This window comes from Syzygium oleosum, unplaced genomic scaffold (genome assembly GCF_021117445.2).
Source record: "Syzygium oleosum isolate NSW1041296 unplaced genomic scaffold, Sole_v2.1 Sole_v2.33, whole genome shotgun sequence".
NCBI lineage: Eukaryota > Viridiplantae > Streptophyta > Magnoliopsida > Myrtales > Myrtaceae > Syzygium > Syzygium oleosum.
The window spans coordinates 887,162-902,622 of NW_026607517.1; the positions used below are offsets into that span (position 1 = coordinate 887,162).

General features: G+C 37.4%; 2 protein-coding genes across 2 annotated transcripts; one reads left to right on the forward strand and one right to left on the reverse strand.

The window, feature by feature from the left end:
- The first annotated feature begins 899 nt into the window (after window positions 1–899).
- On the forward strand, window positions 900–4,085 carry LOC115692750 (uncharacterized). The gene is made up of 4 exons (XM_030619710.2): window positions 900–1,906; window positions 2,357–2,602; window positions 2,724–2,815; window positions 3,083–4,085. The coding sequence occupies exons 1-4, from the start codon at window positions 1,169–1,171 to the stop codon at window positions 3,861–3,863; spliced, it is 1,857 nt and encodes a 618-aa protein (XP_030475570.1). The 5' UTR covers window positions 900–1,168; the 3' UTR covers window positions 3,864–4,085.
- A 663-nt stretch (window positions 4,086–4,748) lies between these two features.
- Window positions 4,749–6,607, reverse strand: LOC115692719 (transcription factor bHLH84-like). The gene is made up of 5 exons (XM_030619669.2): window positions 5,996–6,607; window positions 5,611–5,868; window positions 5,427–5,492; window positions 5,277–5,342; window positions 4,749–5,146 (listed from the first exon to the last, which is right to left on the reverse strand). Exons 1-5 carry the CDS (start codon window positions 6,605–6,607, stop codon window positions 5,048–5,050), a joined length of 1,101 nt encoding a protein of 366 aa, XP_030475529.2. The 3' UTR covers window positions 4,749–5,047.
- Window positions 6,608–15,461: the final 8,854 nt, after the last annotated feature.

Sequence of the window (15,461 nt, forward strand, 5' to 3'; positions counted from 1 at the left end):
TACGTGCGCACATGCATAGAAAGAGAGACGGCATCCTTGGTTTCGAAGAGATTGCAGGAATGGTACGACGACAGCACTAGAACAGATCAATGTGTAGTGGTAAAATGATGAGCTGCCATTAGCTTAGTCAATTCTTTTGTTCTTAAGCTAATAGCACAGAGTGGCACTGATGGCTCTATTCATCTAAGTGCACCTTTCAACAAAAGTTTTATCTTTTAGATTTAGATTTCATGCTATGTGAAGAAACTAACTGCCCTCTTTTTCCTTTTTCCTGTGGTATTGCTTTCTTGGATTGCAAACTTGTATGCTGAATGATATCTTAAACAATTTCAGGTGGTCGGGTCTCCACGTCCATGCCTCGAGATTATTTGAAAAAAAAAAAAACAGTTGCAATCCTTGTGGGCTTCCAGCGTAACACAACAGCATCATGATTATCACTGTCGTCCATCAAATAAATAGCTTAATTTCAATATTTTGACAGCTAAATCCCTAGAGATAATAAAGACAAGGGTAATCCATCCAGCCGTCTCTTCATCATTGAATTTTTAGAGTTCTGTTAATGAATGTTCGGAGCTCTTATCAAGCGACCAAATAAAAAAAAGAAGAAGCAAATTTACTTGGCTTTGTCTTTGAAAATCGAACTATTCGTTATTAAGTAATGCAACGAGTTCCCGAGCATAAACTCGTTAACTCAACTCAAATTTTCCAACCGTTCGACATATTATCAAAGTTTGAATGATCTTGTTTTTAACCCTTACGTCATTGATCACCTTGCCTCCATCCTCATGGCCAAAGAGATACACAGCACAATTGAAAGAGTCTGCTTAAAAATCCAAAAGAAACGGATGAACTCTAGCGGTTTTAACGGCCTCCGCCTCAGTCGACACATTTCATGCAATCCTAAGCCAACCGAGAACCACAAATTCTCGTCCAATCAACACTCTTTCATCTTTCGGGTCCTTTGCTGTGTCACAGGCTAGAACAGCTCGTTCTTGCAAATCCGTTGGACGACCGAAAAAAAAAATTCATCTTTTTAAATGATCCGTTTCTTGTTTCCGGCGCATTCAATCCCCAGTATCAAATCTTTTTCATGACCCAAGGAGGGAAAAGTCAAAAATTCATTGTGAACCTCCTTGGATTTGCGGTGTCTGGTTAATTCCGAGACAAAATGTCAATCTTGAATTCTGGGGTTCTTGTCAGGCTTCTTGAAGGCATGAATGAGAAGGAAGTGGCCTGCGAAGATCGAAAAGCTGCGCTGTTACAAATCAGAAGCATAATGCCTGTCTTGTCCGAAGGGGATCTCTGGCCTAACGGGGGATTTTACGTGAAAGTTTCCGATGCTTCACATGCCATGAATGTTTCTTTGCCTCAAGAACAAGATGACTTGATACTATGCAACAAATTACACCTCGGCCAATACGTGTATGCTGATAAGATGGAGGCGTCGTATCCTGTTCCGGTGCTCAAAGGGGTAAGGCCCATTCCTGGCAGAAATTTGTGCAGTGGGGCTCCTAAAGATCTTGTCCCCCTGGAAAATCTGGTGGAAATTTGGGCAGCATCCGATCCTGAATCAACAAAAGAAATAATTGATTCTACAGAAGAGAAACTGAAGCGGTCTGTGAATGCTTCGAGGGCCAATGCAGCTAGGAAAAATTGTGGAAGAGCTGCAAATAGCGTATCAAGAAAATGTGGCGTTGGTAGGACATCATCTGATTCAGATGGTTTGCTTGGACGGGACAAATATAGTGATTCTGATAGCACCATGTCATCAAGCTCGGAGACTTCAACCATAAAGAGAAGAAGCTGGAATGGAATGGATAGTACGAGAACAGACGAAATTTCAAAATCTCGAATTCTCAAGCACAAATTAAAGCCCATATCAATCAGCCAAGACCGTTGTAGATGTGTGAGTCTCAATATGTCTTTTTTCATGTTCATACGGATGACTGAGTGGAAAGCTAATGAGCATGAGAGAATTAATCCGCTATTGTGCTTGATGAACCTCTTGTCTAGTGATTAATTGCCTATTCAATTCAGTTTTATAGTTCTCATTGTAATTGCATTGTGTATTTAGGACAGTCCATGGGCTCTAACAATGTGCTGTAAGAGTTGGATCTCATGAATTTGAGCACGCCCTTGATTTTTGTGCAGAGAAGATTTCAGATTTTAGAAAGTGATTCACCAATCATCACCTGCAAAATGTAGATTCTAAAAGGAACCGATCTTTTGTGATAACAAAACTGCTTCTGGCATTCCAATATATGCTAGCTTCAAGTGACTGTTAACCGATTTCCTTCAAAATTTACATGACTTCAAAAATGACGCCTTTCATTTTCTTTTCTTTGTGTATCGACAGGTTTCTCCAGTCCAATCCCTGCATGAGAGCTCTTCTGACAGATCAAACTCCAAAATGATAAATAAAAACATCAGCATGGCTACAAAATCAATCAGGACATTGAAGAGTAGGAGTTCTGGAACACCAAAAAAAGGTGAAGTTCCCCTGGATCCAGCAGCATTGTTTAGCGCGGTACTAAACAGAACAAGAACAGAAGACAAAATTATATGGTCTTCTCTTCCCTCAGTCTTATCGAAGCTAGGCAAGGTGATGCAATCTTGAAACATACGTAAAGTCATTTGGTTCATTCTCTTTAAGGGAACCTCATACGCACAAAAAGACATGAAACAATTTTCTGAATGCACTCGTTCAATTCATGTTCCCTCAGGAGGTATTAAAACAAAGAGATGCAGCTTTGCTTGCTTCTGCGGAGGCTCTTCAAGAGGCCGCTGCGGCTGAAAGATTGCTGAAATGCCTCAGGTATGTGAACATAGATACTATAGTATTGCTTAGAAAAAGCTAATTTGTATGTAAATTCTGTTTTCTTGGCATTTTTTACTGTGGATACGAGAAACAAAAGTTCACCGGATAGTGTGACAACTTTCTGACTATAAATCCCTTTATCATATCACCTGGTTGGCTGGTCCTATTCTTGAGCTATGTAAGTGCTACCAGCTCCTAAAGTACAACAGATTGTGGTATTAGCAAAATCTGTCTGATGACTCTGTTCTTTTCTGGAAATTTCAGTGCATATTCAGAACTTCAGTCATCCAATTCAGAGGAAGAGCAGCCATCAGTTGATAAGTTTTTTAAGCTTCAAGATGACATGGCTCACAGTCGACTAGTTATTCAGTCACTGACCAATGCTACTCCAACAAAAGCAGCTGAAATCGAGCCCAATAGCGCCAAATCCACAAGGGAAGCTTTTAAGCTTGCATTAGATAGGAAAAGAAATGCTAGTTTGTGGATTAAAGCAGCATTGGCATCTGATCTAGTTCCATTATCTACGACTGCAAGATCTGGCCTTCCATCTATTGAAGCCACTAGAGCTTTCAAACGGTCTTGTGTTGGATCTGCTGACACTGTGCCAACAAGAAAGCACAAGAACTGTGAGGTAATGATCGGGGTGACATCTGAGAATCACAAACATGAATGGTCAAAAGGAAGTTCTTCAAGTGCAACAGCTGATTTAGCCAATTCCCTGCAAGATGAATTCAGAACATTGTTTCTGGCATACGTGGAGCAATACTTAGATGGGCTTAAGAGCCAATTCTCCATAGAATCTATATCGAATAGCCAGACAATCCATGTGATGCTTCAGGTCAAACGAGTAAGCGATTGGTTGGACGTCATGGCGAAAAAGGAGGCTAGTTATGCAAAGATTGGATGCAGGGGGAGTTCTGATTTGGAGGATCCAGAATTTGAGGTCTACAGTAGGGTTAGAAACAAAATTTATAGGATTCTGTTGATGCACATTGAGAAAACTGCCCTGTCATGGGAAAGTAGGAATACAGGTGCGGAAGCTTGAGTGCTTCGAGAAAGAAGCTGCTTTTGACTCTTGTAACTAGATTGATGGACTTCCATAACCAGAGATAAAACTCCAAGTATACGTTATCCCCATTTCAATTTGTAGAATGTTGGGGATTGACTCATTGTATGTTTTTGCACATATGTAGCAGTAGATGCAATTATCTTCTCTACTGACTGTATCTTCTTCCATTATGAAATCGCTAAAGTTCAAATTGGTGAATTGTTGTTGGTGTATTTCTCACACAGGATGTAGCTTAGCAGTTTGTACCTTCATTTCTGCTATTACAGTGCATCTTCGTTGATAGCACACCGATCTGATTTCCGAGTAAGCAAATTTTAGGTTATTATGAGTAAGTTTGATCAAGGATAAGTAAATACAATGAGAATCCTTTTGAATATGGAAGAGTTGATAACCATTTCTCATCAAATCTGTGTGTATACTTCAACTAACTGCACTTCACAAAGCAGAGTCCAGTCAATCATGATGACTAGTTCTATTAATTGAAGTCTCAGGAAGAGGTACCAGCCTCATTTTTTCCTGATTAAGCAATCAATGCTGTGAGATTTTCTTGGAGTTCTTTTCTCGTATTCAAGAAGCCAAGAAGAGTGCAGATGCAAGTTACCCTACTCTCTCTTTTGAATGTGGACTAAAAGACACATGGATAAAGAGAAATGAAGAGACTCGCAGGCTGTTTTTATTGCTTTAATTTCTCTGTCTTCACAAAATTATGTAGAAAAGGGAAAGCAACGGAAAGCTGATTGATCCTGGAACTGCTGGGTGCTAGTAAAGAATGATCATCAGAAAATCTTATTTATATTCAAGTGTAAAGTTTCCACATTTGCAGATGAGAGGAAAGCATATCAAAAATACATCAGTGGGGTATAATACATGGGTCTTTCCTTCTCAACTAGCAACTTTACACGAGACATTGAATTGGTCTCCTAGCAGAAACATATAGCTTTTTGAGGCAGATACTTGGCATTTATGGAGGAGAGAAGGCTGAGATGAATTTATATGATCACCCTTGATAATCACTGCCAGCAAGTCGTCCATCAACAAATCTCAGAACCAGTAAGTGAGATTGGTCCTTCAACAATATTAAGCGATTGCCTTATAGCAGACGGACAGCGATTCCTGCTTTTCATGGTAATTTTATTTGCACGATAACCTCTTCCTTTACTTTACAGTGAGCAAGATTGACTTAACTTCAAATCGAGTCCAATGTCAATTCCGTTATACGCAATCGGTGCATACATCCACAAGTCATCAGAACTCAAGAGCTGTACAAATTTACACACAATAAAAAAATATCAATGTACATATCTTATTTTTCGGTAGCTTTGTGGTATGAAGGTGCTGTAGGATGATGTGGTATAATCTAACCTAACTTCTTCAATCTTTTGGGCTTACCTTTATTTGCAGCTGTAGAAACTTGACGTAGTGAACAGCTTCTTCAAGCATTGTGCTAATGTCAACCTGTGAACAGAAACAACATTAAAACACGAGACTAGATGTTACTATTCAAGACATGAACTATGATGCAGGATATTGCCCAATTACCTTAGATCCATTTGGAACAAGGTTCTGTAGGATTCTGAGGCGCTCATTTATCCGTTCTCTTCTTTTCTATAAGATGAAAGCAATGATCTGTTACTTTGTTATTTTTGGAGATAAAAGATCTGTCAAGAACTTAAACATTCCGGAATTGGACAAATAGATAGCTTTTTTTTTTTTAAGTACTTACTCTTGCATAGAGAGACTGCGGATCTGTCGCCGAGCCCCTGCTGGCTCGGGTTTTGCCATTAGGACTGAGAGATGCAGTTTCATTTGGAGTCAAATTTGAAGTAGCTCCTCTGTTCAGCTCCAGAGAAGAGCTAGAATCATCCTCTGAGAAGCAAGTACTCAAGCTCTGCCCAGCAGGCCGAACCTTAGCTTCTTCATGGCTTTTGCTTGGAAAATCAAGTTTCAGGTCTTTCCTTAACCTTACGCTTCTCTTGTTTCTCTGGAACATCAGAGAAATAGAATCATAAGGAACCCAGAATTATTATTAATTCACACAGCAGATCATCAAAAAAGCAGTATCCCGGATGCAAACTAGTGATTTTTGGGCATGTACAACTTTTACTCACCTCTCCTAGGCTCCGAGATCTTTTCCTAGAACTGTCATTTGAATCATCCATATCATCTTTCGCAGTTGATATCACTGGTGGAATCTCAGACCCCCATTTGAGCTGCAGAGGGTTCTCCATAAAAGCCATTTCTCGGGGGCTCCCATGAGACTCAACAACTTCGCTCATTTCTCGGTTTGGTGAATCGTCCCCTTCAATGAGATGAGAATCTGTTTGTCTCACATTGCTCATGGAAAGTTCATTGCACAGGGAGCTACTCCTAGTGGCCAGAATTGGATTCAAGTCACTCAAATAGTAGTTGCTATGACCTGAACTAGGGAAATGAACGCTACTAACAACACTGTTATGAAATTCATCATGTGGAGAAGAAGAATGTGAATTCGGATAGAGAGTATCAGAAGAACAGAATGAACTTCCATCAACCCCTGATAGGTTCACAGATTCAAAGGTCGGCAGATATGCGGAATGCAATGCGAAATGCGAGCCTCCATATAGCTCGGCTGGCAATGAACACTTATCGAGCCGTTGAGCCAAGAGGTCAGACTCTTCAGAGAAGTACATTCCACTGATAGAGCCCCAGTCGACCTCAAAATTAGCCCCAAAAGTTTCCATTGTAATTACTAGAAGCTTTGTGGGAGAATAAGATTGCTATTTTTCTCAGTTGTGAATGATAGGAGAAGCTAAGCTTTGTGGGAGAATAAGACTGCTATTTTTCTCAATTGTGAATGATAGGGGAAGCTTGAGTAGCTCAAAGCTTGAAGAGAAACAAGACCCACAGCACATATTTATATGATAACAAGAAGAATGTGGCAAAGGATTGACTTTCATTTTGCATTATAAAATCATAGTGATTATATTTTTTTCCTGCTAGTCACTTAGTTTCTTTATTATCAGTTATGAGTACACCGGAAAGTCCCAGTTCTTTGTAACTACTTCACCCAAGTAGCAAATGGGGCCATGTACAGCTAAGAGGAGGAACTAAACTCTTCAAGCCGTGGTTGGATTAGACTAACGCATGCCTCTTCATTGCCGTTAAATGGCCCCAAGCTTAACTAAATAACAGCAACGCGATCAATTCCAAAGTCAGATACAATCATTGAGAACTGACTAGCTGTGATCAATTGGTTTCATATAAACTGATCAATTATTTGAACGGAATGCAGGTACAATTCGGTAAAAGAGGAAGAATTGAGTTATCACGTCTGGCTACAGAGAGAACATGCTGGTCTTCTGGAGTACAATAACCGTTGAATTAATTATGTAGAAGCAGGCTATCAAAGGATGGTGAGAGATCACAGAAATTTGTCTGAGATTCTTAGAATTGCCTAGACCAGACAATAGATCATCTCACTCGGATTCTTGCCTCCTCAAAGTTACTATCTCTGATCAAAACAATTTTTCTGCAGCTTGCATGCATGAAAATCCGATTAGCTGCTTCTTTGTCAGCTGCATGCATCTATGAGCACATTATTAAGATGCATAATAATCTTAATAGATGCACATTGTGCTGATAAGCCGAGTCATTCTCACATTAATCTTACTTACATTAGATGATTAGCTTGTAATGCTATAGTTTATAGGTCAAATTGCAAGAGAAGGTTTTGCCTTTAGGGCATTATGACACTGAAACAGTTTGACCCCACTCGAAAGCCCTTGGTAGATAAAATCAAACGAGTGACATAAGGTGAGGAGGCAATTTTCTGGGACAAATGGCAGCTGATCCAAAGTCGTTCTTTATGACCGATGAGAGAGAAAGAAATGAAAATTTCCCTTCCACTCTTTACACTTTTGAGCAGAATAGACAGAGCATCAAGATGGACATGATAATACTATTTCATTCATCATTCTTGAAAGTCACTCCAATGAGTTTTGAACAGTATGAAGAAAAAATATAATTTATCAGCTTGAAATGCATATTGTGCACTTTAAAGTAATAGAAAAGTTTAATCCCCCAAATTTTAAGATGAAAAAGAAGAGATTATCAACATTGATAAACTTCGGATACATGCTAAAACAAGTGACTGATTGATGTAAATCAGAGCTAAGCCTTGTTTTGTTACCAATCAATCAACGGCCATGCAGAAATATGTGGGAGCACTCGCAAAACGATTACCATGGAGTTTTCTTTGACACTTGTAACTACATTACTGCAAAGACTAAAAATTCAACCTTGAATTTCACAGGTCGGATCGAAAGGATGAACTCCCAGACGCAGATGTATGTCTATCCCAATAAATTTTGAAGGTTCATTCAGATAGCACATCAAAATCCGCAAACCCGGGGAGAAAATGCAGGGGCTACTGTACTTCATAAAAAATAGCGCCTCAGCTCTCAGCAAAAGCTAGGACACGTGATATTACTTTGTCCGACACTCAATTGACGGATGTAATTAGCACAATAAACAACTACTAAACAAACACAAAATCTGGGAATTGTTCAAGAGAATAAATTCAAGATCAAGATGCCATATAAAGTATCAGCAATGTCAACGAAACAGTAAATGCATCGTAATTTTATATGTGGGAATTAGCTAGGGACATCGATGTCAGTTCTGAACTATTAATAAAACATTAGCCACACCATAAGTCTTTAATCATTGTAGGTCAGAACCCTAGCAGCAACCATCTCAGAAACCCTAGCGGCCACCCCATAAAGCTTCTGCAAACAAATATGGATTGAAACTCGGAATAGAAGTTCGTCTATAGATAACAAGAAAGAAACCCATTGGATTCATTTTTTCTCAGCTTGTAACTAATATCAACTGATAATCCTGGACAAGCTGGAATTAATCAGAAGATGAACGAAACTCAAGGAAAAAACCCCTAATTCTTTTCTTTTTCTTTAACAGATGAACGAACCAGAAGAAGAAGAAGAAGAAGTCTTCCATGCACATCTTCCAAAGTCCAAACCTAAGATTCTGCCGCTCATTTCGCTTCATAAAGAAAGCCCAAGGAAGCTTCAAACTCTAGAGATGAAAGCTACACCACCAAGAAAAACTTATTTTCATGGGAGAAAACATAAATAATCTGGGTTCTCAGCCGGCCATTATTGCACGATCTCTCCTAATGAAAGTCCGTTGTACTTTCACATTCTGTTAGAAGAACAAAAAGAAAGCAACCAAATCTTGGCCTTTGACTTTGGAACACCATATCTAACTCTTATCTGATCTGATCATATCATCTTTTTCGCGTGCAAATATCTTTAATGTCCCTTCGTTGTTGTTATGTGTGATTGTTTCACGTATTCCCCGACCTGCACGTCCCGCGAATCATTTGTTGTCATTAAAAGCTCTTGTCTGCAGAAGTTAAGAGCTTGCAGAGAAAACAGTAGCATTTATCATGCAAACTGTACGATGTGATCACTCGTAAGCATTGATATAAATACTAGGGTTTATTTTTTTGGTCTCTTTACGGGATCACACACACACACACACACACACACACACACACACACACACACACACACACAACATGTTTCGATCGACATCATTGGTGTTGAATATTCTTCGGCCTTCTGGCATGAGACATCTTTTAATGCTTTCAACTTGGGTCACGAAAGTTTTCTTCATGTTTTTCGACAGATCAAAATGGAGGAACCGAAGGTTGTTGTTTCTTGTTTATTCATGCAAACACTTCGATCCACGTACGTACCCATAACTCTTTGCCTGTTAGCTCACAGACAAAAGGAAAGGCCAAAGAGACATCCGAATCTCAATCTCATATAGCCGCATCTCATCAATGTACTTTGATTCTATCTTATGTCTCCGATCATTTACTGTCAGGCATTAAAAGACCGGCTATATGCTACTGGCCTCAGGAAGATCGATAAAATGTCTTCACAAAATTATCACTACTTTTTTTTTGAGGAACAACATTTATATTTTGGGTCATCTCTGTATTCACCAAGATCATTTGTTTCCTATATTTCTCATCCATTGTCGAGTATACCAAAAAACGAAGAATGAGAGTTAAACAGAGCGTAAAACGAAACGAAACGAAATAAAACAAAAAAAAGAATTCTCGTCTTTGAGTTTCACCCCTTTTGAAATATGTTTAAGTTCCCAGACAAAAGCACATTGGTTTTACTGTGAACAAATTACACCTGAAAAATTAAGTGATTTGAAAAAACATAATTTTGTGAAACATTTATAGAAAATGTTCTTCCAATCTCTGGGGGAAAAAGTACAACTTGACATCTTTTCAAGTATAAACGGAACTAGATAAGAAGATGTCAGAATAAGTCGTAATCTTTCAGGCACTCCCTAGCTAGGATGGAAATAGCTGGCCAGGTTTTACCAATTTATCAAGTTGCTAGATGTCAATAACAACTTGATAAGAGTTTCTTTCCAAGTTGTTATAAGATTTACTCCAATTTTGTGAGAAATGAAGTCAAACAGAAAGGGGAAGAAAAGCTGCACAGAGGAACCGCTTGCCCATTTAGGTTTATTTAATATATATTCAATATTCTATACGAACTTGCACTTAAAGGTCATGTTTTCTTAACATAAAGAAGCTACAACCTTTGCAACATCTTCCTTATAATTAAGAAAGTAAAAGGTTAGGAACCTTAAAATAATATGTTTTGGACACGGCTCACACTTTGGAACTGCTTCTAATATGCAAACATTATAACTTCGACATCGAGAGATGTGTAAGTGTCATTAAGTTGTGGTTTGAGAAAATGGTTTTGCGGGCGAACGCAACAGTGGTTTGGGGCTGAAATCGAGATGCTCATTACAGTATTGCTAAAGGTTAGAAGAACGTGGCAGGGCGATTAATTCAAGATTCATTTATAACCCCCACTTCACAGCATCAACTCCATTAAAGTGGCCATCTCGTGGTGATTCTATCCAGAAAGATTCTTAGGAAAACGTGTAATAAATGAAGAGACACATTTATGAAGTATTGATGCTATTTAGGTTCTGTCGACAAGGATCCACGGGGAAAAGAGATTATCATATCCTTCGAGAGTAGATTTTTTGCTCCTCCACGCTTATGACTTGATGAGTGGCCTCACAGAAATATGGTCTGTAACCTACGAGAGTGAGTAAACGTTCTTTCTGAGTACCTAATGATAAATTTTACCTTTGTACATTAGTTAAGATACGAATAAGTTCGCAATAATTTCTATAGACCATAGTACCTGCTTTAGTAATTTAAATTTTATTCATCTTCCATAGCATGTTTAATGAACCCTGACTAACGTGTGCTCAAGGGCACTCATCTACTTGCTCGTAGAAATAAAGAACAAATTTTTGTTACCATAAGGTCTCGAAGCTTAGGATCACAAACTTATGACTTCGATACCATGGTAACTTAATCGTTATAATGTGACATGAATATCGATTTTTCTTTGCATTTGTGTATAGTAAAATGAAAAGCATCACCGATTGAGTAAACGCTTTCTTTAGAGGCAAGATTCACGCATGTCATTGATGAAGATTGGAATCTCATATTATTGCAAGCAAGATTTCTTTTCCTTTTTAACTTTTCTCTTTTTCAGGACGGTGCATTAAAAAAAATGTTCATGCGTGAATGGCCAACACTATATTTATTCTTGAATTGAACTGTATAATTGGTGGCGTGAAAAAGAATTAATTCATGTTCATCTCACTACTCGATTGAAATCAGAGAATCTGAAGGTACAAGCACATATGGAGGAGATCAGATCATCCGATTTGATGATTTAAGATGCTCTCATTATTTGATAGGGAAAAATATTTTGTTGCTTTGTGAAAAGAAGATAAGGTTTTAATTTAACAAAGACATCCTGTACTTGGTGGAAGAGTGTCCTAGCATAATGCATGTACATTGAATGCAAATAAACGAACTTCAAGGTGAAATAAATATAGGAAGAATATTCTACATTTTATTGAATTAGCCAAGAAAAGAGTTCAAATGCAAAGTACTAATAATATTTCATGTGATTTTTCCCATGAAAAAGAATCAATTTTGTCGGTACTTATAAATTATTACATGAATGCCTAGCAATTGAGCTCCTTCTTATTAGTTATATGGCAAATTGTAATAACGAAATGAATTTGCTGGCTTCTCGGACTTAAATTTGTAACGAACATATATATATATATATATTGCTGGCTTCTCGGACTTAATTTTGTAACGAATATATGTGTGTGTGTGTGTACTGTCGACTTCTTTGGCTTACTTACAGATGCCAATTTATAATAACATATATATAACTAGAAATTCATGTGGTGTTAGGTTATTTTGCTTTGAATAATGAAACATAAGCAAAAGTATTTATGCATAAATTTTGCTTAACTGGCAGGATTAAATAAAAATCTAGAAATAAGGAAAAAAATGTCTTAGAGCCCAGGAAATAATGGGACAAAAGAGTAATAGAGAACCACAAAAATGGCTACTGAATTAATACTTATTGACAGCCTCAAATAGAACCCTAGGTTCTTCCTCGTGCAAGCCCATTAGAAAATGTCGAAAAGGAACACTTCATTTATGGCGAGCGCGCTCCAATGCCTAATAAGTTGATGGAATCTCTGCTGCTTTTCTTTTTTTAGCTTTTTAAATGATATTAATAATAATATCAAGATGTCTGATATATCAATCCTGGTTCTTTTTTCCATTATTTTTCTCATCAAAATATAAAGAAAATCTAGGAGTGATGTCACCAGATGGAATCAAACATTATTTTATCCCAATGTGCAAGGATAGCAATATAACTACGACGATTTGCCGCATGGAAACTTATGTTTGGCAAGAGTTGACTTGGCCATGTGCATTGATAGTGTTTCGTTTATATAGTTGATGATGCAGGGGCAAGTCCCTTACAATGAAGTTACACCATATCTCGTGGAACTCGATTTATTCGAAAAGCTAGGTTACACTACTTACATGCATGAGCTTATGAAACTTGGCCTGGGACTGATTGCCTCAACTTGTTTATTCCCTAATACAACTAAATCGTGAACCCAAAATGGGATATTCCTCTTTGATGCTAAATTGATCATAAGTTTGAAACTTGAGAAAATTCATAAAATTTAACAATTGAGCAAATGTCAAAACCTTGGTTTTGACATTATTGTCGAAGCCATTTGTGCTAGCTGTTTAATGCAAATGTCAAAACTTTGAATTTTTTTTTTTGTGAGGTCAAAGCCATTTGTGCTAGCTGTTTGATTTTACAAACAATGATGAGTATAAGACGATTTACTAAGAATGGTTCACCAAATTATTATACTAAAGTGATGGAGAAGACTTTACTGAATGATGATTCATTTGCAACCTACCACTTTATTTAGTCTATCAATCAATAGCAAAATGCTAGCTAGCATTGTTTGTACTGATCGAGTCACCATATCCTTCACCAATATATGGTTTCTAGACACGTTTAAACCATTCTCTATGTTACCTAACTTTTTAGTATTATATGATTTATGATGGACACGTGCATACACCCTGGAGAGATAGTTTGAGATTATACTTTTGAAGAACGGAAATTTTTTAAAGAGACAAATTATCAGTTGACTTTCATGCTCAATCATTTGAATAATTGTAACAATCAACTATAATACATTTATGTTAATGAGTTCAGTGTCCGAGAGACATTGTTAAGCAATCGATAAAGGAAATTTTATAGTTTTCAATGTATTGATTGTACTTGTGTTATGCACAACGAATGCCTTAAAATCGAATTATTCCAAATAAAATATATTTAACAAGTAACCCAGAGACACTTGAACATGAGACGATAATATACCCTATTGCATTAATAACTTTAAGTAATGCAATTCTACATCTACATGAGTCCTAAGCCCCAATAGCTATAGAGAGATCTAGCTAACATGAGAACCAGATTCCAGTGCCATAAAATGGCCAGATTCCTGCAACTCCTGATTCATTCATTTGGCAATAATTGCAATAACTTACTCTCAGGAAGATCTGAATGATTAGTCTCGTGTTCCTTTTGGCTGTGCTTTAAATGAACCTTGTGTTTTATTTAGCTAGTCGTGATATAGTTTGTAGCTCCCAATTCATTCTTCTGAACGAGCAATTATGTTCATTTATTGCTTTGTCGAATTGATCACTGAACTTGTACCATCTTCTGGCCACGGTGGAGATCACTGCTTATACTAGAGATGCCAACAACATGGTCCACGTACAATACTCTATTTTCTTCATTAATTTAATCAAAGACGTGTGAAGTAATATATTTTATAAGAAAACAACAATTTATTCCTCACAAAAGCAATCTTTTAATATCTTAAAGTTGCACGTATGGAAAGATTCTTGTCAAACCCATCTAACCCTACAGTTTTATTTATGTCATTTATGATGAGTCAAAGTGAAGTTTTTTTTTTTGGTCAAAGGTCAAAGTGAAGTTTGATATTCGCTTTTTATGGAATGAGAGAAGGACACGACATCGACAATGACAAAGTGCTCTATATTTGGTATTAAAAACTCCCTTCCTCTCTCTCTCAATCTCTTTATTGTTTTCAGACGTTTTTTTTTTACAATAGCCCATATGCAAGTGCTAGATTTCATTATGTTGCCTTTTTACAGCCTCTATGCTTGCGTTGGAACCATATGTTTCAACACAAGAAAAAGAATTACGTAAGGAGTTCCAGTTTTAACTAGGATTTGGCTTTGTATGTGGTCCATCACTTGCAGAAATTAGGTAGCTGATTGTTGTTTAATGGGGGTCTTGAATTTTCTAAAGCGACTTAATCAATGCTTAGTTGGGGAGTTATTATGATTAACAGAGAACGCATGTTCCTAATGCAACTAATCAAAACGAGAAATCCGGCTGATTAGGACATGGATGACAACGGTGATGATGCATTCTGTTTCTCTCTTTTTACCAAGCTAGCTACAAGGAAATGTAAATTTCCCCCCAAGAAAGTACATTAGAAACATCAACGAAAATGAAAAGCACTCATCCCGATCAACGAGTGAAGCTACAAGCTAGAAATCTCATTGCAATTTTGCTTATGATCATGATTTGCAGGATGAATACTCCACAAAACCAGTTCACTACCTTTAACTGCTCAACATGCAATATAGGAAGCAAACCAACTGCAGCAGTTTGTTTGATAATCTATCAATTACAGTAAGAGTTCACGATTCCAATGAATAAAACTTTGGTAGGTATATTCAAGTCTCTAATAATCCGTTAATGGAGTATAATTTTTGCGAATTTAGTATCAAATTTACATAAAATTAACTCCATATTGACTTGCCTCCACAACCACTTTGGTCGAGCTTGATTAACAGAATCTAAGCAATCACTATATTTTCATCTAGGATTGAATTTGTACTACTGATGATTAGTTACCTTTGCTGTGAATCAAACAATTCAACAAATCTAAAATTTTACGAGGATATTCCTCATTCAATCATTTGTTCGATTCATTTTTTAACTCAATCATTGTGGACACTTTGCTAATCACGATTGGGACTCGGCTCTGCATCGTCTCATGCATCAACGAAGCTAA

Bases quoted from the DNA above. Each gene is read 5' to 3' on its own strand.
- LOC115692750 (XM_030619710.2), top strand. From the start codon at position 1,169: ATGTCAATCTTGAATTCTGGGGTTCTTGTCAGGCTTCTTGAAGGCATG. The intron at 2,603-2,723 runs GTGATGCAATCT...ATGTTCCCTCAG, and splicing joins TCTTATCGAAGCTAGGCAAG to GAGGTATTAAAACAAAGAGA. The intron at 2,816-3,082 runs GTATGTGAACAT...TGGAAATTTCAG, and splicing joins AGATTGCTGAAATGCCTCAG to TGCATATTCAGAACTTCAGT.
- LOC115692719 (XM_030619669.2), bottom strand. From the start codon at position 6,607: ATGGAAACTTTTGGGGCTAATTTTGAGGTCGACTGGGGCTCTATCAGT. The intron at 5,869-5,995 runs GTGAGTAAAAGT...CTGATGTTCCAG, and splicing joins GATCTCGGAGCCTAGGAGAG to AGAAACAAGAGAAGCGTAAG. The intron at 5,147-5,276 runs GTAAGCCCAAAA...AAATTTGTACAG, and splicing joins TTCTACAGCTGCAAATAAAG to CTCTTGAGTTCTGATGACTT.